The following is a 22,289-nucleotide window of genomic DNA, read 5'->3' as shown; positions in this document are numbered from 1 at the left end:
TAGCAGGAATATGGGTGGATGAACACTGTGTCGGACCTGGGCATTCTGGGACCCATGCGTGCCTCCGACCCTGGACCCAGAAATGTCGCAATCCAGGATCATTCCCCGATCAGTACCCATGGTGGATATTCCAAAGAGCAGAGTCCTTAACCCAGGATCTAAAAATCTCAGTAATAGCAGAGATGGCCGAGTTGCAGTTGAAGTTATTAGCAATAGGTTAATCTGAAAGCTTAATTTTTTTCCCCAGCCAGGTGTTTCATGAAATATTCCCATGTAGAGGCTCATAGAAGTCATCTAATCAACCCACTTACTGCAGCCCCTGGGTAGAACGGAGAACTGAATCCTTGAGAAGAATGACTTGATTCTTCTCGTTAAGAACGGCTCCTCTGCATGTCACACCGGTGTCGGCCACTTGTTACTGTGCGGTCATGAGAAGAGTTGGGTTATGTGATTTTATGCAGAATTGTTGGTGCGTCCTAATACTTTCTTCCAGGAATTCAAATAAGTGCAAATATGTAGCACCCTCGACTGTAACAATGGAAGGAGGAAGGGAGTCAACATAACGTGGTTCTTGCACAGTGAAGTTTTGCTCCTTTATGAACCGTCTGTCGTAATAACGGGTTGCTGTTTAGACTGTCGAATAATAAGAGTGCAGGAGTGTGGTGGATGTTCAGAGAGGTGGGTTGCCCTGAAGTGTTTCATAACTTTCCAATCAACACTTCACTGGATGATCTGTTTAAAAAAAAACAAAACCAAACCAAAACTCATTCTTGACTTAAAAAAAAAAAAGCAGAGAAAGCACATATACGTTTATGCATTTCAAAGATAAAAATTGTTTCTTAAAATAGGACCTTCTCTGAAGGACCAGCTTATCCAAAGAGACATTTTTACGGTGAAAATGGAAACCAGCAAGCAGATGTGCTCACATGTCCTCGCCGGTCCTAGAAGCCCTGGTGGTACGCCCCGATTCCTCTAGGTGGCAGTGTGGCTTACCCAGTGTCAAGGGCTTTTTTTTCCCCCCCAAATAGAATCATGTCAGGTTTTTTTTTAACCCCCTCCAAAGTACAATAAAGCTGCCTTCTGTCTGCACTGTTCCTTGTGTAAGTGCTTCGTATCAAGTTCAAGCTGTGCCCGGGAAATCAAGAGCTCTATTTGTGGTCAAAGCAGGCGCTGTGACCTTGGGTCAAGGAGAAAAATGCCAGTTGCACCTGGACGTCCCTACCTACCCAAACCCTGTGCGCCTGCAGCTGTGAGCCCCCCCAGGGCTCAGACCCCTGACTCCAGGGAAGGGAAGGGAAGGGAAAGGAAGGGAAGGGAAGAAGACAATACTCTCAGTCACTTCTCCCTTGTGCAGAGCCGTTAAGAGCAACAGTGTATTTTTCTCCCCGTCTATAAGTCTATAAGTCATCCGTTCTTTACATCGTTGCTTTACATAGTTGGCCTTGAACAGAAAAGGATCCCGGGCTGGGAAATAAAACTTCATTGTGTCAAGTTATCTTTCTGAGAAAAGGTTTTCTTTTTCTTTTTTTTTTCCCCTCCCCATTTCATTCTGAGGATCGTATTTAAATAGACTCGGAATGAAGCAAGATGTTGGACCAGTCGCTTTCCACCGCTTGGTGATGGATGAAGTTTCGTGATCGTTTTTCTCTGAACAACGGCAGCCCATTGACATGGGCTTCCCGTGCCTGACGTGACCTACCACATTGGTGCAGGTGCCTGCATATCCCGAATAAAGTACCATTCAGTGCACCCATGCTCCGGCCGGAAGACCCTGCGCTGGTGGGTCAAGGCTGTCTGGACAGAGGGGTACCTCTGGGAATCCACGGAGCACAGAAAGAAATGGGTTTGTTAGGGACTCGAAAGAGGATATGCTCACAAACTTACAATCAACTCACCAAAGATAAAAAAACATCAAGACATACTGGCAGAAGGAAGTCGACACTGTATCCACCATAAGAAACGTTTGTGATCGAAGTGAAAAAGAAAGAGTTAAAGAAGAAATAGTTCCTGCAATATAAAATTCAACAGCCTGCCTTTTGCCACGGTGGATTATGAGACAGTAGCTAGTCGAGAGTGACCCGTACCACTGAACAAACTTCACATCTGTAGCTCTCTGTACAGGTGTTCAGTGTGCTGTTTGGTTGGTCAGTTTGATAAATTAGCATTGACTTTGTCTTCCATTTAGGAATTCTCGTTCTCTCTTTTTTTTTTAGTGGTCCTTTGCTTTTTAAAAACTCATTTTAAAATAAACTTATTTTGGAACAATGTTAGATTTAGAGAACTCTTGCAAAGATAGTACAGAGAGTTCCAGTTTACCCTACACCTAGTTTTCCTAATGTTCACATCTCAGGTAAGCCTGGTGTAGATGTCCAAACTAAGATATTAAGATGGGTGCGTTAGTATTTATATTAAGTACACTATGGGCAATTGGCCTGGATTTTTTTTTTTTTTCCCCTGAAGCTGGAAATGGGGAGAGACAGTCAGACAGACTCCCGCATGTGCCCGACCGGGATCCACCCGAAACGCCCACCAGGGGCAAGGCTCTGCCCACCAGGGGCGATGCTCTGCCCCTCTGGGGCCTCGCTCTGCTGCGACCAGAGCCACTCTAGCGCCTGGGGCAGAGGCCAAGGAGCCACCCCCAGCGCCCGGGCCATCTTTGCTCCAATGGAGCCTTGACTGCGGGAGGGGAAGAGAGAGACAGAGAGGAAGGGGGGGGTGTGGAGAAGCAAATGGGCGCTTCTCCTATATGCCCTGCCGGGAATCGAACCCTGGTCCCCCGCACGCCAGGCCGACGCTCTACCGCTGAGCCAACCGGCCAGGGCCTGGCCTGGATTTTTTTGTTTGTTTGTTTTTTTGTTAGTGAACTTTTCTATTATGGGAGGCTATCTGGGATGCCACAGGCCTTTGAGTTGATTCCTTCTAAAATGATGAGTTTACTGACATAGTATTATTCATTTACCTTCGACTTTTTCATTGCAGTAAAATGCACAAAAGATGACCCTCTTAACCATTTCCAAGTGTAAGCGTTCAGTCTTTGGGACAGTCAGTGTGATGTCATCGCCACCATCTGTCTGTAGAACTGAAACTCTCTACTCAATACTGACCCTCATTCCTTCCTTCTCAGCCCAGGGCACCCTCATCCGTCTCCTTGCTTTGGATTTGGCTACTCTCGGTTCATAATAAGTGGAGTCATACAATATTTGTTCTTTTGTGTCTGTTTTGTTTTACTTCACGTCTCTCCTCAGGTTCACCCGTGTTGTAGCAGGCATCACAATTTCTTTACTCATTCATGTAAGTGAGAGAAGGGGAGATCGAGAGACAGACGCCTTCATGCGCCCCGAATAGGATCCACCCAGCAACCCCCATCTGGGGCTGATGCTTGAATCAACCAAGCCATCCTCAGTGCCTGGGGCTGACACTGAAACCAATCGAGCCACTGGCTGTGGGAGGGGAAGAGGGGGAGAAAGAAGCAGATGGTTGCTTTTCATGTGTGTCCTGACTGGGGATTGAACCTGGAATGTCTGCATGCTGGACTGATGCTCTATTTACTAAGCCAACAGGCTAGGGTCTTCTTTATTTGATTTATTTTAAATCATCTCTTATTTTTCAATTAGATTTGACATACAGTATTGTATTAGTTTCAGGTGTACGCCCCAGTGATTAGACATTCCGTAACTTACTGAGTGATCATCCTGATTAAATCTCATGCCCATCTGACACCATGCATAGTTATTAGAATACTGATTATACTCCCTAGGCTGTACTTTACATCCTCATGACTATTCTGTTACAACCTGTTTATAATTCTTAAGCCCTTCCCCTTTTTCACCCCCCACCCAAACCCCCTCCCATCTGGCAACCATCAAAATGTTCTTAGTTTAGAGGTATCTATGAGTCTGTTTCCGTTCTGTTTGTTTGATTTTGAGATTCAACTGTTAATAGATATGTATACAATATTTGTTACCATTTTATTGTTCATATTTTTAATACGGTTTTTTTCTTCTTAAAGAAGCCCCTTTAACATTTCACATCATACTGGTTGGGTGGTGATGAACTCCTCTAGCTTTTCCTTGTCTTTGAAGCTATCTGTCCTTCGATTCTCAACGACAGCTTAGCTGGGTAGCGCCATCTTGGTTGGGGGTCCTTGCTTTTCACCACGTTGAATATTTCCTGCCCCTCCCTCCTGGCCTGCGGAGTTTCTGTTGAGAAGTCAGCTGACAGTCTCATGGGAGCTCCCTGGTAGGGAACTAACGGCTTTTCTCCTGCTGCTTTTAAGATCCTCTCTTTGTCTTCAATGTCTGCCACTCTAACGAGGATGTGTTGTGGGTTGGGCGTCTTCGGGTTCACCTTGTTTGGGACTCCCTGTGCTTCCTGGACTTGTATGTCTATTTCCTTCAAGCAGGGTAGGAAAGTTTTCTGTCACTGTTTTTTTTTTTTAAATAGGTTTTCAATTCCTTGCTCTCTTTCCCCTCCTTCCAGCACCTTCATGATGCAAATGTTGGTGTACCTGAAGTAGTCCCAGAGGCTCCTTACACTATCCTCATTTTGGGGGATTTTTTTTTAATGTTCTGATTGAATATTCTTTTGCTTCCTTCTATTCAAAATCACTGATTTTTTTTCTTTTCTTTTTTTTTTTGTATTTTTCTGAAGTTGGAAATGGGGAGGCAGTCAGACAGACTCCTGCATGCGCCTGACCGGGATCCACCTGGCATGCCCACCAGGGGGCGATGCTCTGCCCATCTGGGGCATTGCTCTGTTGCAACCAGAGCCATTCTAGCGCCTGAGACAGAGGCCACAGAGCCATCCCAGCGCCCGGGCCATCTTTGCTCCAATGGAGCCTTGGCTGTGGGAGGGGAAGAGAGAGACAGAGAGGAAGGAGAGGGGGAGGGGTGGAGAAGCAGATGGGCGCTTGTCCTGTGTGCCCTGGCTGGGAATCAAACCCAGGATTCCTGCACGCCAGGCCGACGCTCTACCACTGAGCCAACCAGCCAGGGCCAACATCACTGATTTGATCCTTGGCTTCATCGACTCTGCTGTTGAGTCCCTGTAAGTTATCCTTCATTCCAGTGAGTGCGTCCTTCCTTTATGACCAGTTCCTTGCATGGTTTCCAGGCCTTTTCATGCTGTGGAGGGTCTGAGTTTGGCGACTCTTCCCTTCAGCTCACTCAGCCTCCTCAGAACCAGTGTTTTGAGCTCGGTGTCCAGTAGATCACTTGTCTCCATTCTGTGTAGCTCTTTTCCTGAAGTTTTGTTCTGTACTTTTTTTTTTTTTTTTCATTTGGGACATCTATTGACCAAGGGATCTGAGCATTTTGATAGTTGTTATTATCTATATAAAAAAATGTTTTTAGTATGAAAAGTTCCAAGCACGTAACAAAGAAGAAAGGAAGGTCATAAAGACCCCTCTTGACGCGCTTGGGCAATGATCAGCAGGAGGCCAGTGCTGTCCCACCCACACTCCTGCCATCTCTCCATCGTTTCTATGCAAACCTCACCCACCATAGTGTCGCTTTGTAAGTAGGTACCTGCGAAAGACAAGGACTGTTTAAAAAGAGAGCCACATCCCCTCCGTCACATCTAAAAAAAACCCCTAACCATTAACTCTCCAGAGACCACATGGTCCAGTTGTCTTAGAAACTTTTTCTTTTCCTTTTTTGAGAGAGGTAGGGAGAGAGACAGGAACACCCTTCTCTTCCTGCATGTGCCCTGACTGGGAAATCAAACTGCCACTTCTGTGCTCTGGGATGATGCTCCAACCAAGGGAAGCTCCCTGGCCAGGGCTTAATTTTATTTTATTTTTATTTTTTTATTCATTGATAGAGACAGAGAGAAGGGAGGGGGGAAGGGAAGCATCCAATGTTGTTCCACTCGGTCCTGCATTCACTGGTTGCGTCCTGTGTATGCCCTGGCCGGGGATCAAACCCACAACCTTGCCATCGTTTGGAGAGGACGCTCTGGACTGAGCTGACCTGCCAGGGCCACTTAGAAACTTTTCATAGCAGTTTGTTGAACCCAGAGCCAAGGAAAGTCCCTGCATGGCAGAGGGTGGTTCTGTCACCTCGGAGAGGGGCGAGCCAGAGCGCAAGACAGTCTGCGTCCCGCCCCACTTTGGCCTGCGACCTCCTCCGGGCTGGATGCCTGGGTTCCTACCGGCGCGCTGCAGGAGGTGGCGTTGCGCAGGCGTGTGCCGCCCCGGTCCGCGGCGGCTCCACCCCGCGCCCCTGCGGCGGGGCTCAGAGCAGCGGAGCGGGAACCGCAGGTGAGGCGCGCCGCGGGCGCAGGGGCGGACCGCGCAGGGCTGGGCGCAGGGGACCTGGGACGCGGGCGGGGGCCTGGCAGCGGGGCCTCCCCAGGGAAGGGGCGCAAAGCATGCCTGGGGCGGTAGACAGAGGGCGGAGGAAGGGGCTTTAAGGGGTCCCAGGAAGGGGGCGTGCATGGGCGCGCGCGCGCGCGTGTGATGAGACTTCCAGGAAAGGGACGCGAACCTACTTAATCATAGTAATAAAAACAGTCATGACAACTTTGTAACGAATAGCAACGTCAGCAGCAAAAAACGATAATAATAATAATAATAATAATAATAATAATGGCTACTAGTCATTGAGTGGCTAAGCGTGCCCCGTGCTGGGCTCTGGTTCTGACACGTGTTGCCTGTGTTAGCTCAGAGCTCTGTGGGCAGGATGTGGAGGACTGCAGGCAACGCAAACGCGCTGGATAGTTTCTGTGAACTCGGAAAATGTTCCCGGTCTGTGAGGGAGTTACGCTTGCCACCCCCATTGTACAGAGGAGGCAAGGAAAGCCAGAGAGGTTAAGGAATCTGCCCAAGAGCAGCCCAGCCAGTCAGGGACGGGCCATGTGACAGCTCTGGCTCCTGTCTCCGCGGCGTGCCAGCCACCTGGCGCTTGAAGTTTGGGGCTGCCGAGCGGAGAGGCCGGCGAGAGCAAAGCTGGTCAAGGCTTGGGCTCGTCGAGCTCTGGGCTTGGGATCTGGCTCTGCCATTTTGTAGCCGTGTGATCTTGGGCAGGTCACTTGGCCTTCTAGATAAGAACCCAGTTCCTCATCTGTGAAATAGAGAATGGTAATACCCGCCTCCAGGATTCTGCAAGGGTGAGTGAGTGCCCAGGCGCGCGGAGGGACATCTACCTGCCCAGTGCTGTCTCATTCAGTGGTCGCTGGGGCTATTCCTGGGGAGCCAGGTCGCGGTGCAGGAGGACCCCTCTCTGCCCTCCGCTTGCCAGGCGACCCCTGCGTGTCCCCTGAACTCCTCTGCAAGACTGACCCTCAGAGCTGATAGAAACAGCTGATGGAAGGGAGGGCCCCGCACAGGGCAGATGCTCTGGGAGACGACTCCTGTCTCTCCTCCTTTTGCTGTGAAACCCTCAGCCTTCCAGCGTGTTCTCGGGAGACTAAGAGAAGGAATGGTTGTCCTGAGTCTCACCTTCGGGGGCAAGGCTGGGTGGGGCAAGACCTCAGGCCTCCTCTGTGCATCTGGTTCAGAAAGGGCCCCTTCCCTGCAGTTCTGCACCCCTTGTGAGCCTGGCCGTTCCCACACCAAGATCTGAAATAAACTCCAAGTCCACTTCAATCAGCCTGGCATCCTACAAGCCAGACAAGTTAGCACATTTTGCATTATAGTAATGAAAATGGTATCTTTTTTTGTTTTGTTTTTTTTTGGGGGGGGGAGGGTGTGTGGAAAAATCTCCAAGTTGCTATCTGCAGGGCCACATCGAGGTACCCGTGGTGTATACGTCGTAAGTGGAGCTGCTTTGCTAGCAGTAGAGCCCCGTGCCATTGTGAATGGTTGGTTGGCCTCCGGGAGGGGATGCCCTAGCCCTGGAGGAACTTCCCAGGGCCTTTGCAAGTTTCAGAGAAGATGAATCGCTTCTCATCGATAAGGGTGAGCAGCTTGTCCTGGTTGTTCCCCTGTGACCGTCCGTCAGTCCCAGGAAAGCTGAGGGTCGCTCGGTCTCCCTGCCCACCCAGATGCTCCCACTCTCTCGGGAGACTGTGTTCGATTCAGGTCTGTGGTGATTGTTGCCACCTGCATTTTAGGTTCCGCCAAGGTGGTCCTTGCTTGCCTGATTCCCACCTGCCCCTCTGCAGTCCGGGGGTGGGGGTGGTGGTGGGGTGGTGGTGGGGTGGGGTGAGGCCCACGGAGAGAGCTATCGACTCCCAAATCGCCATTGTCCTTCTTTGGCCGTTCACTCCTGTTGGCCAATCTCTTACGAATAGAGTGACCCAAAGGCCTTTTAATTAAGACCAGTGGGCTGGGGTTTCCTTGAAATGAAGACAGAAAGTGGTGGGCAGGTGTCTGTTTTCAGTAATTGTAAACTTCTCCGTAGAGTTAATTTAAGAGACCGTGAAGCCGTGAGAACAAGAGCTTTCATTGTTGGGGGAACTGGAGAATTTTGAGTGAGGCCAGTGCCCCAGGGCAGCTGACCAAAGGGAGAAAACAGGGCCAAAGGTTCCCAGGTCCAAAAAAAAAAAAGACCTAAACCCAGTAAGAGTTATTATGAGATTGAAAATACCGTCCCGGGGGGGCAGGGTTGGTGGGGCCAGAATTGCATCTACCACAAAGCGCTTTGAAATCCAGTTTGAAATGCGCAGCGTTTGCTGCCTGGAGGTTTCAAAATATGTCATTTTGTTTTTGCCCTGGGCAATAAAATGAGTGTAACTGTTTCTCCAAAAGCCGGCTGTGGCAGCCCCCCCCCCACACCCTGCCCCACCCTGTGGGAGGTAAAGAATCTATTTGCAAAACAAGCCAGACAATAGCAGGGAAATCTCTATCAAAGAATGGGGAGGGGGCGCCTCTGAGATCATCAGGAAAGATGTAGTATGTGGTGTTTTTTTTTTTTTGTATTTTTCTGAAGCTGGAAACGGGGAGAGAGAGTCAGACAGACTCCTGCATGCGCCCGACTGGGATCCACCCGGCCCGACCGGGATCCACTTGGCACGCCCACCAGGGGCGATGCTCTGCCGTGACCAGAGCCACTTCTAGCGCCTGGGGCAGAGGCCACAGAGCCATCCCCAGCACCCGGGCCATCTTTGCTCCAATGGAGCCTTGGCTGCGGGAGGGGAAGAGAGAGACAGAGAGGAAGGGGGGGGTGGAGAAGCAAATGGGTGCTTCTCCTATGTGCCCTGGCTGGGAATTGAACCCGGGTCCCCCGCACGCCAGGCCGACGCTCTACCGCTGAGCCAACAGGGCCGTAGTATGTGTTTTACTGGTCTCCCTTCAAGTCCCTGCGAAGAGGGGCTCTCTGTATTTGGGATGTGGGCTGCCCGAGAACCAGGAGAGCCTAGTGGAATTCCCTGACCTCCTAGGAGCTCTGGACTCCTTTTTTTTTTTTTTTTGTATTTTTCTGAAGTGAGAAGCAGGGAGGCAGAGAGACAGACTCCCGCATGTGCTGTGATCCACCGGCATGCCCACCAGGGGGCGATGCTCTGTCCAGCTGGGGTATTGCTCCATTGCTCAGCAACCGAGCTCTTCTTAGAGCCTGAGGCTGAGGCCATGCAGCCATCCTACCCGCACGGGGCCAGCTTGCTCCAATCAAGCCACGGCTGTGGAAGAAGAAGAGAGAGAGAGAGAAAGAAAAGCGAGAGGGGGAGGGGTGGAGAAGCAGATGGGCGCTTCTCCTGTGTGCCCTGGCCGGGAATCGAACCCGGGTCCCCCGCACGCCAGGCCGACGCTCTCCCGCTGAGCCAACCAGCCAGGGCCTGACAATATTTAAATGAATGAGCATGGCTGTATTCCAACAAAACTTAATTGATGGACACTGAAATTTAAATCTCATCCATGAAATGTTCGTGTCTCAAGAAATATGTATTGTTCTTTTGATTTTTTTTTAAACATTTAAAAATGTAAAAACCATCTTTCACTCATGAGCCGCACAAAACCAGGTAGCTGATTGAATTAGGCCCTTGAGTTTGTATTTTGCTGACCCTTGTTTGGATACCCCCCCCCCCGCCCCTGTCCTTGGGATGTATGCCCTGCTCACGGTCCCCCAGGGGTGAGGGGGTGTTTCTCAGGAGGCCGCCTTGAGAGAGCCACGTGTGGGGAGTCCGCTGGACTGAACACGTGTCTGAACCCGGTTAAGGCCTCTGTATAAACTTTTCAGAATCTGGGGGTGGGGGTGGGTAGAGGTCGGCTTGCCTTTGCAGCTAGCTGCCCAAGACCAGCCGGGTAAGTAGGTTCTCTTGTTCGTGGCCATCGGGAGTGGGCCACCTCTCTTCTTTGCTGTTGTTTGCAAAGTAGCATAACCTCCTTTAAAAGAGAAGGACTCCTTTAAAATATATATATATAACCACCGTTCTGTTACCAGACTCGAAAGTATTCACAACGATTCTTTAACAACTGGAAACATCCCATTGGGGCTCAAACTTCCCCGGTTGTCTCAGAAGGCTTCTTTTTATGGTTTTCCTGAAACGGGATCCAAACAGAATCTCTCAGCAATGGAAATATCTAAGGCTTGGTCCTTTTTGTGTTTGTTTTTGAAGTTCATGGTTCCTTCCTCTCTGTTTCTCTCTCTCTCTCTCTCTCTCTCTCTGCAGTGTATCTGATGAAGAAACCAGGTTCTAGACCAGGGGTCCCCAAACTACGGCCCGCGGGCCACATGTGGCCCCCTGAGGTCATTTATCCGGCCCCGCCGCACTTCCGGAAGGGGCACCTCTTTCATTGGTGGTCAGTGACAGGAGCATAGTTCCCATTGAAATACTGGTCAGTTTGTTGATTTAAATTTACTTGTTCTTTATTTTAAATATTGTATTTGTTCCCGTTTTGTTTTTTACTTTAAAATAAGATATGTGCAGTGTGCATAGGGATTTGTTCATAGTTTTCTTTTTATAGTCTGGCCCTCCAATGGTCTGAGGGACAGTGAACTGGCCCCCTGTGTAAAAAGTTTGGGGACCCCTGTTCTAGAGAATGACCCACCTTTAACTTGGCTCTGGTTGGTTTACCCGGCATCTTAGCAAAAGGAACGCCCCAGCCCCCACCCTTAGAGCTCCCCCAGGCTTTCCTGGTGCATCCTCTCGTGGTCACCTCGCCCAGTGTTACGGGTTTAGTTCAGTTAACGCTGGATTCTCTGTACAGATAGCTCCACCCTGGGGCGCTCCCGTACTACAGACTCAAAGACCAGAATGCCCACCTGCTGACTGATATGTCCACTCTGATACTTAGGGGGCATCTCATGCGTTGCAGGTCCATGTCCAGTGTGTCGGCTCTGCCTTCAAAATATCTCCAGAATCCAACCATTTCTCCCTCCCACCCCCGACCACAACCCTCACTGCCGTCTGTAATTAAATCATTATCCTCATCTCTTACGGGGATTCCCTGCATCAGCCAATGCCCACTGCAGGGTATTCTCAACACAGCATCTGGGGCTGTGAACCCACTTTTAGAAAGTCAGAATGTGTCACTGACTCATGTGCTGATGAGATCCCTTCCGGGGCTTCCGGCTCCCTCTGAGTACAAGTCAGATACGTAACAGTGGCCAAATCTCAAAAAAAAAAAAAAAAAAAAAGATATGGCTGGCTCAGTAGTAAAGCTGATAGTAGAACCCGGCATGTGGAAGTCCCAGGTTCGATTCCCAGCCAGGCACACAGAAAAGGCACCCGTCTGCTTCTCCACCCCTCCCCCTCTCCTTCTCCTCTGTCTCTCTCTTCCCCTCCCACAGCCAAGGCTCCATTGGAGCAAAGTTGGCCTGGGCGCTGGGGATGGCTCTATGGCCTCTGCCTCAGGTGCTAGAATGGCTCTGGTCGCAACAGAGCGATGCCCCAGATGGGCAGAGCATCGCCCCCTGGTGGGCGTGCCGGGTGGATTCCAGTCGGGTGCATGCAGGACCCTGTCTCTCTGCCTCTCCACTTCTCACTTCAGGAAAAAAAGAATTAATAAACCCATATATAGAGCTTTATGTGTGCCAAGAATTGTTTTAAGTGATTTACTATTATTTTATTTTTTTTTTTAGTGAGAGAGTCAGAGACAGAGAGACAGAGAGGACAGACAGGGACAGACAGACAGAAAAGAGAGAGAGAGATGAGAAGTTCTTCACTGTGGCTCCTTAGTTCATTAATTGCTTTCTCATATGTGCCTTGACGAGTTCGAGGGATGCCAGCTGAGCCGGTGACCCCCTGCTCAAGCCACTGACCACGAGGTCATGTCTGTGAGCCTGCACGCAAGCTGACAACCTCGGGGTTTCGACCCTGGGACCTCAGCGTCCCCGGCCGATGCTCTATCCACTGCCCCTCCCCCCCGCCTGGCCAGGCTCCTGTGACTTACTGTGAACTCCTTGTACCTTCCGAGGATACTGTGACGTGGGGACTGTTATTCACTGCATCTTACAGGGGAGGAAACAGAGCCCGGAGAGATTTGGTAGGGTCTGCGCCACCACACGGCTCGTCCGTGGCAGAGCGGGGGTTCAGGACCAGCAGTCGGGCCCCACTGTCCACGCTCTTCCTCTCTCTCTCTCTCTTGTTCTTCTTTTTTAGATTTTTATTTATTCATTTTAGAGAGGGAAAGAGAGAGAGAGAGAGGGAGAGGGAGGAGAAGGAAGCATCAACTCCCACATGTGCCTTGACCACGCCAAACCAGGGTTTCGAACCGGCGACCTCAGCATTCCGGGTGGACGCTTTGTCCGCTGCGCCACCACGGGTCAGGCTCCTTTCTCTTTTGAAATCAGCTTTGGTGCAGTGTAATTGACATTAGAATAAAACACACCCACTTAAAGTGTACCGTTCATTAAGATTTGACAAGAAGTGTGTGTTACGTATCTGCATGACAACCACCATCATCAAGATACAGAAATTTCACCCGGTAAAGTTTCCTTGGGCTCTTTTGCCATAAACTCCCCCCCCCCACTGTACCCCAACTGTGCCCCAGGTGACTCCTGATCTGTTTTCTGCGGCTGTAGATGATTTTGTCTGTCCCGGAGTGCCCTGTAACTGGAAGCATGCACTCCAGACCCTTGTGGATGGGCTTTTGATTGGCATAACCCTTTTGAGGTTTATCCATATTCTTGCATAAATCAGCTCATTCCCTTTCCTGTGCACATAATGTGATTTTTTTTCACCCCTCTGAGTGCTTTAAAAATGTATTGTTTTGAAATAATTATAGATTCATGGGAAGTTGTACAAGGCAAGGAGAGGTTAAGGTCCTTGTTTCCTCTTCACCCAGTTTCCCCCTGTGGTTACATTTTGCATCACAATGCTACAGTATCAAAGCCTGGAGACTGACGACCATGGTGTGATCTAACCCATAGGGCCCATTCAGATTTCGCCAGTTACGTGCACTGATTCTTGTGTGCGTTTGTAGGCAGTTTTTATAGTTTTGTCACGTGGGTGGATTCATGGACCCACTATCCCATTGAAGGTCCAGACCGTTCCATGACCACACGGCTCCTTTGTGCGCCCCGAAATGTCACTTTTCACCTTCCCATGCCAGACGCTGGTCTGTTTTCAATCCTGTTATCTTTACAGTAGGGAACCTTCACGAGTGAGTTTTCCCGCTCACCATCAGTCCCTTGAGGTCCCTTCAAAAGAACGCGTATCTGTAGCCAGTTCCTTTTTATTTCTGAGTAGTGTCGCACGGTGTGGACACATCATGGTCTGTTCAACCACCCACCAGTGGAAGGACATTCGAGTCGGTTCCAGTTTTTGGCTATAATGGATAAAACTGCTGTAAACGTTTGTGTATAGGTGTTTACGTGAATGTAAATTTTCATTTCTCTGGGATACATTTGTGAGAGCGCAGTTGCTGGGCTGTATGTTGAATGCATGTTTAGTTTTATAAGAAGCTCATAAACTATGTTCTAGAATACCTGCACCATTTTATTTGCTCACCGGCAATGGATGAGTGATTCAGTTTCTTTTCTTTTTTTTTCCCCCAAAGTTAAAAGCGGGGAGGCAGTCAGACTCCCGCATGTGCCCCACCGGGATCCACCCGCCATTCCCACCAGGGGGCGATGCTCTGCCCATCTGGGGCGTTGCTCTGTTGCAACCAGAGCCATTCTAGCGCCTGAGGCAGAGGCCATGGAGCCATCCCCAGCGCCCGGGCCAACTTTGCTCCAATGGAGCCTCGGCTGTGGGAGGGGAAGAGAGAGACAGAGAGGAAGGAGAGGCGGGGGGTGGTGGTGGAGAAGCAGACGGCACTTCTCCTGTGTGCCCTGGCCAGGAATCGAATCCAGGACTTCCACACGCTGGGCCAGCGCTCTACCACTGAGCCAATTGGCCAGGGCCTGATTCAGTTTCTTTGCATGCTTTTCAGCATTTAGCATGACCACTTTAAAACATTTTTTTCTTGCCATCTGATAGATTCATCACTATAAATATTTAGTGAGAGAGAGACAGACAGGAAGGGAGAGAGGTGAGAAGCATCAACTCGTGGTTGTGGCACCTGAGTTGTTCATGGCTTGCTTCTGTGTTTTCTATCTTTTCTCTGTTTCTCCCCATTGGTCTATCTTCTTCTTACAGAACTGTAAGAGTTCTTTTTACGTTCTGGATAAAAATCCTTTGTCCCCTATAACAGAGTCCATGCTTTTAAGAACCCCTCTTTGCTTGATCGAGGGGTATGGGGGGGGGAGAAGGAAAGAATTTAAATGGTAGAGAGACGCTTGTGTCTTAGACAAAGACAGAGGTTTACATGGAGCAAAGCAGGTGGAATTTTAAAATTATTTTTAAAAAAAACCTCAAAGGGTTCTGGGTCGTTTGGTATTTTCCCCTTTTGTCTTCTGAGTTTTCTGAACTGTATTTAAGAAATCAAACCTGAATCACGTCTGTGCTTGCATCAGTGGCAGCAGGATGTCTCAGGAACCCAGGACCTACGCTCTTCTCCTCATCCTCTCTCTGAGCCACGGAGTCCCCAATTCCAGGCAGGGTAAGTCCCAGGGGAGGAAGACTGTCAGGGTTTCCACACACCTCAGGGGGTGGATGGGGAGAGGTCCATTTAGGTGTGTGATGCTTGAAACCAGGGGTCCCCAACCTTTTTTTGAGCCACGAACTGGTTTAATGTCAGAAAATATTTTCATGGACCGGCCTTTAGGGTGGGACGGATAAATGTATCACGTGACCGAGACAAGCGTCCAGAGTGAATCTTAGATGTCACAGAGGGAACCTGATCATTTTTTAAAAAATAAAACATCGTTTAGACTTAAATATAAATAAAACGAAAATAATGTAAGTTATTTATTCTTTCTCTGTGGACTGGTACCAAATGGCCCACAGACCGGTACCGGTCCGCGGCCCCGGGGTTGGGGACCACTGCTTTAAAGCATTTTGGACTCTGTGTGTGTGTGTGTGTGTGTGTGCGCGCACGCGTGTACACGTATGCATGTGTGACCACGTGTGTAGGATTTTCATGATTATTCAGAAAGGGTTGACCACACTAAGGTACGTACAGGAACAGGTATAATGAAAACCCCCTAAAACTTTCTTCCACGGCTGATTTTTTAGGGGGACGCTTCCTAACTGACGTTTGTCTCTCGGAAGGTCACACAATTCAATTCTAGTTATACATTCGTTGGTTTTCTTACAGATTTGCATCCATTGTTGCAAAAAATGGCAGTGAGTATTCCGTTTTTGTTTTTTTATAAAGAAATGAAAACCTGACCCTTCTCTACGGGAACCGCCCATTGTTTGGATGTTATACTAGATGTTCTCTCTTTGCCTTTTAGGAAGAAATCATAGCCGGAAACTATCTGAATGGTAACGTCCTCCCTCGGTCCCTGCTTGCTGCTTCCAAGAATTTCACACTGAACGTGACTGTGATCTCTCTGGCGTGATTCCTTTCTAAGTGTTCTTTTCATTTTATTCCCATTGTAGCATTACTGGATCTCATACAGTTCCAAAGGTAACCTGCCCTATGGGGGGGAGGGAAGGTGGGATGGGATGAGTTTTTAATAAAAATTCTTAGTGAAACTCTCTTAATTGTAAAAAGTAATGCATAGTTATTATAAAAAACATCAACCAAAGCACAGATTTTTTTTTTTAATTAAGTGAGAACAGGGGAGACAGAAAGACAGACTCCTCCATGCTCCTGGACTGGGATCCACTCAGCATGCACCCTATGGGGCGATGCTCTGCCCATCTGGGGCATTGCTCTGCCGCTCGGCAACTGATCAATTTTTAGTGCCTGAGGCAGAGGCCAACAGCCATCCTCAGCGCCTGGGGCCAACTTGCTTGAATCAATCCAGCCATGGCTGTGGGAGGCTGAGGGAGAGAGAGAGAGAGAGAGAGAGAGAGAGAGAGAGAGGGAGAGAGAGAGTTGAGAGAGAGAGGGGGAGAGAGAGAGAGAGAGAAAGAGAAAGCAGGAGAGGCAGAGTGTGGGGAAGCAGGTGGGCACTTCTGTGTGCTCTGACTGGGAATCAAACCGAGGACATCCACATGCCGGGCTGATGCTCTACCATTGAGCCCACCAGCCAGGGCACAAGTGTTTTTAAAGTAGACGCATTTGTGCCACAAACTTTTATTCTTCTCTTCCCTTGCCTAGAAGCTAACATTTATTGAGTGCTTACTAGGCGGCAGGTACTGTTTTAAGTGCTTTATGCATAGAAACACTTTCAACCCTCACAGGTGCCCCCGGGGTGGGTCCTGTTGTTATTCCATTAGGCAGAAGAAGGCCCTGAGACCCAGGGAGAGTGAATCAAGGTCACAGGGAGAGTGAATCAAGGTCACAGGGAGGTCACAGCGGGGAAGTGCTGGTTTGGGGTGTGTGTGTCCAGCAGCGTGGTCCCACGGTCCACTGCCTTCACCGTCCTGTGGGGTGCTGCAGGCGAGGCCGGTGCTGGACACCAGGGACAGGAGGCAGGGCTCCGGAGGGTCTGGTGGAGAGGCAGAGCTTAGCACCTAATCTAACATGAGAACTCTGACTTGTGGCCCCATGGCAGAGGCCCCCGGTTGTGTTACAGTGACAGGTCTCTGTCAACACCCCTCTCCCGAAAATAACTCCAGTGGGCAGTTTTAGATATATTCTTTCAGGCTAAGATATTTATTTACTTACTTACTGGTTCATTCACCCCTGTGCTAATGACAGGAGTGGGATGATGGAAGCCTTCTAATGGCTCACCGCAGGACCGCTCCCCTGTCATCAGTGACTCCACCATCTCTGGAAGCCAACACCCGAGTGGCTCTTTTTTTATGGGATTGACTGTATTTGTTGACTTTTTTTTTTTTTTTACCAGTTAGTTGAATGTTTGAGTTGTTTCCAATTTTTGGCTATTATGAATGAAACTGTGCCTTTTAAATATCTTGGGCAGTGCTTTTTTAAATTAAAAAAGATTTATTTATGGACTTGAGAAAGAGAGGGAGGGAGGGAGGGAGAGAGAGAGAGGGAGGGAGAGAGAGAGAGGGAGGGAGAGAGAGAGAGAGGGAGGGAGAGAGGGAGAGAGAGGGAGGGAGAGGGAGAGAGAGGGAGGGAGAGAGAGAGAGAGGGAGGGAGAGAGAGAGAGGGAGGGAGAGAGAGGGAGGGAGAGAGAGGAAGGGAGAGAGAGAGGGAGGGAGAGAGGGAGGGAAGGAGAGAGAGAGGGAGAGAGAGAGAGGGAGGGAGAGAGGGGGGAAGGAGAGAGAGAGAGGGAGAGAGAGAGAGGGAGGGAGAGAGGGAGGGAAGGAGAGAGAGAGAGGGAGAGAGAGAGAGAGAGAGGGAGAGAGCGTTGATGACATCAACCTGTTCCTGGATGTGCCTTGACGGGGGATCGAACCGGCAACCTCTGCGCATTGGGACGGTGCTCTATCCAACCGAGTTGTCTGGCCAGGGCAGGGCAGTGATTTTTTTTTTTAATTTATATTGATTTTAGAGAGAGTGGAAGTAGGGAGGAAGGGGGGGGGAGAGATTTGTCATTCCACTTATTTATACATTCTCTGGATGGTTCTTGTGTGTGCCCTGATCAGGGGAGTTAAACCCGCCACCTTGAAGTGTCACACAACTCTGACCAATCGAGCTACCTGGCCAGGGCTGTTGGGCAGTGTGTTCAGCACTTGACATGTGTGAACAGATTGCATCCTCCCAGTTCTTCGCTGCATAACATAGAAAGGGAAACTGAGGCACACACAGCACAGTTCAGTAAGTTGCCTACGGCCACACAGGTAAGCGATTGAGCCAGCATTCATATCCGGGTGCTGAGCCCACGTGTTCCCTCCGCAGAGATACTCCAGCCTCTCACTATGCACTTAGCACCTGTTATTGTTTGTTTATTTACTTATATACCTATAAATATTTATTTATGTATTCAAATAAATAAGTAAATATAGAAAAAAGAGAGAGAGATGGACAGACAGGGACAGACAGACAGGAAGGGAGAGAGATGAGACTCATCAACTCGTGGTTGTGGCACCTCAGTTGTTCATTGATTGCTTTCTCATACATGACTTGAGGGAGGGGCTCCAGCTGAGCTAGTGACCCCTTGCTCAAGCCAGCGACCTTTGGGCTCGAGCCAGTGACCTGGGGCTCGAGCCAGAGACCTTGGGGTCATGTCTGTGAGCCTGCGCTCAAGCTGGACGCGTTGACCCCCGGGGTTTCGAACCTGGATCCTCAGCGTCCCAAGCTAGTGCTCTGTTCACTGTGCCACCGACTGGTCAGGCCAGCATCTGTTTTGTTTTTTTTTTAAACTTAATTTGTAAGGATACTTTCTTAAGCTCACCTGTTTGAATTGTCATCGACTCAAGTGGAATGCTGTGGGAATGAGAATGTTGCACGCTGCTCCGAGATCAGTCGCTGTCTTTGGGGGAATGGGATCGAGACACCGATTCCTAGAGTTAGCAACTCCCCATGTACTCCTCACCCCTCTGTGCCCGGTTCATAGGTCTCCTGCTTCCGCACACAAAGCTTCCGGCACCCCTAGCCCCGTCTCCATGCCCTCTCTGAACTCCGGCCCCCTGGTCACCCAGCTAGTAGAGTTATTGTCCCAGGGGAAGCGTCCCCATAACCTCCTCCGTCTGTCTTTGCCTGCAGCTCCCACGTGTGGACGGCAGACCTGACCCACAGCGTCCTGGGCTACCTGAACTCACGGAATGTTGCCTTCACCCTCCCCAGCCTGCAGGTGGGCACCTGAGACCCGTCCCTCTAATGTTTCCCTCTTGGTGCTCGGGGGCTGGCAGACTCGGGCCAGGGGCGCTGAAGAAGTGGGGTGAGGTGCAGAGCCAGTCTCCACTTCTGCAGGGAGACCTGTCCTTTCGGGTTTTCTTCTTGGAACGCCATACAAGTTCTTTGTCTGTCTTTCATTTTGTCGTCTTTGATGGAGGCATGGTGAATTAGGGTCTAACTAAACCGAGCTGCTGTAACAAGGAGGACCCCCCTCCCCCCGATTACAGTGCTCACACAATTTAGTTTATTCCTGTCTTACATCATAATCCACCACTAGCCCAGAAAAGCCCAGAGAGGATCTATTTCAGAAGACCTTTCAGGTTCCTTCTGCCTTGGGAACGGTGGCCCAGAGGGCTGACGCAGCACATCCGTTCCCCAATCCAGGGGATGGTGGTGGGAAAGAGGAAGTGTGTGTGTGTGTGTGGGGTGAGCATTTTCTCTTTTAAGGGCGTGACCTGGAAAGTCCCACACTTCCTCCTGCTTTACCAGCTGCCCATTGGCTGCTGTCCTGAGAGGGCAGGGGCCCAGCCCGCCCTTGGCGGGAGAGAGGACCTTTGGGTATCATGACCGGTATCTCCGTCCCTGCGTGTCTCTTTCTTCACGTGTCACTGTTCCATAAGAAAAGCGGCCGCGCGGGCGCGTGAATGGATGGCCTGGCGGTGTGTCCCCGGGAGCCGCCGGGCGCGGTGGGGACGGGCGCGTTCCGTCTTGACCATTGCGCCGCGAGTAGCCCAGAAAAACGAGGGGAATAGTCGTCCGGTCTTCAAGAACGGCTGTTTGATCCGCGGAAGGATTCACGTCTCAGATGAGTACGGTTCTGACATAGATCTCGGTCCTTTCCGTGTTTCCTCCCTTGGTAAGGACGGTGAGAATATCAGCCGACGTTGGCCAATCAGCTACCCTCCGAGAGCTGGTGGTTAACTTGTTACCGGGATACCTGCTCGCTGCCGGCCGCCAGCCGCCAGCATTTACTGGCTTTCTGTTCTTCTTCAGTCGGAGGCCATTTCAGAGACGTTATGCCCGGCCCTGTTCTCTCTAGCAGTTTGGCTTCTCGTGAAATATATATCTATAAACCTGATTAGTGCGTACATACACTGCCTATTTTCATATACAGTGTGTCCGTAAAGTCATGGTGCACTTTTGACCGGTCACAGGAAAGCAACAAAAGACGATAGAAATGTGAAATCTGCACCAAAGAAAAGGAAAACCCTCCCAGTTTCATACCTATTCAGTGCAGTTTGATGTGGGCTCACGCACAGATCTTTTAGGGCTCCTTAGGTAGCTATCCTGTGTAGCCTCTACAGACTCGTCGCTCACTGATGGCCTACCAGAACGGGGTTTCTCCACCAAACTGTGGGTTTCCTTCAACTGCTTATCCCACCAAGTCATGTTATTCCTGTATGGTGGCGTTTCATTATAAACGCGCTGGTATTCATGTTGCACTTTGGTCACAGATTCAAATTTAGCGAGCCACAGAACACACTGAACTTTCCTCTGTACCGTCCACATCTCGACTGGCATGGCCGTGGGCTGCTCCGCTGTATACACAGTGTTACGTCATCATCTGCGCATGCGCACATGCTGCCACATCATCCTACAGAAACTGGGAGGGTTTTCCTTTTATTTGGTGCAGATTTCACATTTCTATCGTCTTTTGTTGCTTTCCTGTGACCAGTCAAGAGTGCACCGTGACTTTACAGACACACTGTATATAACTGTATAGACTACTGTGCACTCATTCACTCAGTAGTTACCTTACTTGGTATGGTTGGCTGTCTGCCAGGCGCTGTTCTAGACACTGAGGCCGCAGAGGAGAGTGGAGAAGTCCTGTCACCCCCCTTGTGGGCCTTTCATTCTGGGGGGACAGACACTAAGGGTAGATGTTCGGCTCACTTAGGACGGAGCACAGTGGCTGCTGGCATGACTGACCACTTCCGGCGTGTGTGGGACGGTGAAAAACGTTTCCCACTCCTCTCACCCTTAGGACAACTCTGCCCACTGTTATCTCTGTTTTCAGCGGGGGAAACTGAGGCCCAGAGGTCCTTGGCCCATGTAGCAAATAAAAAACACAGAATTCCCAGTGAAATGAAATTTCTCTTGCAGAAGAACAACAAATCCTTTTTTATTATTTTTTTTAGTGAGTATATGCCCCATGCAATATTAGGGATATATCAGTATACTTATGCGAAACCATTATTCACGGTTTGTCTGCAATTAAGATTTCACTGGGCGTCTTGTATTTTATTTGGCAAACGTATGAAGTCACCCATGCTGGGCCACACAGCTAGCGGGTGGCTGGGTGGGGGGGTTGGCGTGCGGGCTGATTCCTGAGCCCGCCTTTGCCCAGGATGTTATGTGGTGCCACCTGTGTAGAGCAGCCCTATTTATAAGGGAGATTTAGGGAAAGATCCCCCACATAGCAGACAAGATGTCTTTTGGGAGAGGCTGCCAGAGGGAATTGGTTCATGCTTTCTGAACTTTCGTCCGGCCCTGGTGGCTTGGGGCCCGGGAGGGAGCCCCCATGGGGTAAACCTTCCTGGCCTTGAACCCTCACACCATCTGCAGGCACGAGGCAGGCCACGGCGAAGTCGGCTGGCTGGCTGGGGTGGGTGGTGAGCAGATCATGGTCCTCAGGCCGCGGGTCTGTGCCCGGCCTGGCCATACCTTTGTGTGTCCAAGAGAAGTCGGAAATCTGAATTTTTGTGAGAAACACCCTCTTTTATTTTTATTTATTTATTTATTTTTCTGAAGTGAGAAGCAGGGAGGCAGACAGACAGACTCCCGCATGTGCCTGACTCAGATCCACCCGGCATGCCCACCAGGGGGCAATGCTCTGCCCATCTGGGTCATTGCTCTGTTGTAACCAGAGCCATTCTAGCGCCTGAGGCAGAGGCCATGGAGCCATCCTCAGCGCTCAGGCCAACTTTGCTCCAATGGAGCCTTGACTGCAGGAGGGGAAGAGAGAGACAGAGAGGAAGGAGAGGGGGAGGGGTGGAGAAGCAGATGGGTGTTTCTCCTGTGTGCCCTGACCGGGAATCGAACCCGGGACTTCCTCACACAGGGCCGACACTCTACCGCTGAGCCAACTGGCCAGGGCCAGGAATACCCTTTTATCAATGTTGGCAGCTGGTGAAAGATTTCAGAACCAGCAGATGAAAGTGCAGCAGCTGCTTGTGTGTGGTCTCTGCAGGGAGGCAGGGGCGGGGCTGCTGGCCATGGTGCTGAC

General features: G+C 50.1%; 1 protein-coding gene and 1 non-coding gene across 2 annotated transcripts in view; one reads left to right on the top strand and one right to left on the bottom strand.

Moving 5' to 3' along the window:
* The first annotated feature begins 14,780 nt into the window (after positions 1-14,780).
* OTOA (otoancorin) overlaps positions 14,781-22,289 on the top strand; it is a 77,871-nt gene continuing 70,362 nt past the window's right edge. Inside the window, exons 1-5 of the mRNA XM_066276847.1 lie at positions 14,781-14,863; positions 15,521-15,549; positions 15,660-15,690; positions 15,808-15,835; positions 18,932-19,019. Coding sequence (XP_066132944.1) covers positions 14,788-14,863; positions 15,521-15,549; positions 15,660-15,690; positions 15,808-15,835; positions 18,932-19,019 — 252 coding nt within the window. The 5' untranslated portion in view covers positions 14,781-14,787. The remainder of the gene's footprint in view (positions 14,864-15,520; positions 15,550-15,659; positions 15,691-15,807; positions 15,836-18,931; positions 19,020-22,289) is intronic.
* On the bottom strand, positions 22,085-22,160 carry TRNAT-UGU (transfer RNA threonine (anticodon UGU)). The gene has a single exon. It is a non-coding gene; the product is annotated as a tRNA-Thr (tRNA).

This window comes from Saccopteryx bilineata, chromosome 4 (genome assembly GCF_036850765.1).
Source record: "Saccopteryx bilineata isolate mSacBil1 chromosome 4, mSacBil1_pri_phased_curated, whole genome shotgun sequence".
NCBI lineage: Eukaryota > Metazoa > Chordata > Mammalia > Chiroptera > Emballonuridae > Saccopteryx > Saccopteryx bilineata.
The sequence above is the reverse complement of the archived record's forward strand: the minus strand, read 5'-3'. Positions and strand labels throughout refer to the sequence as shown.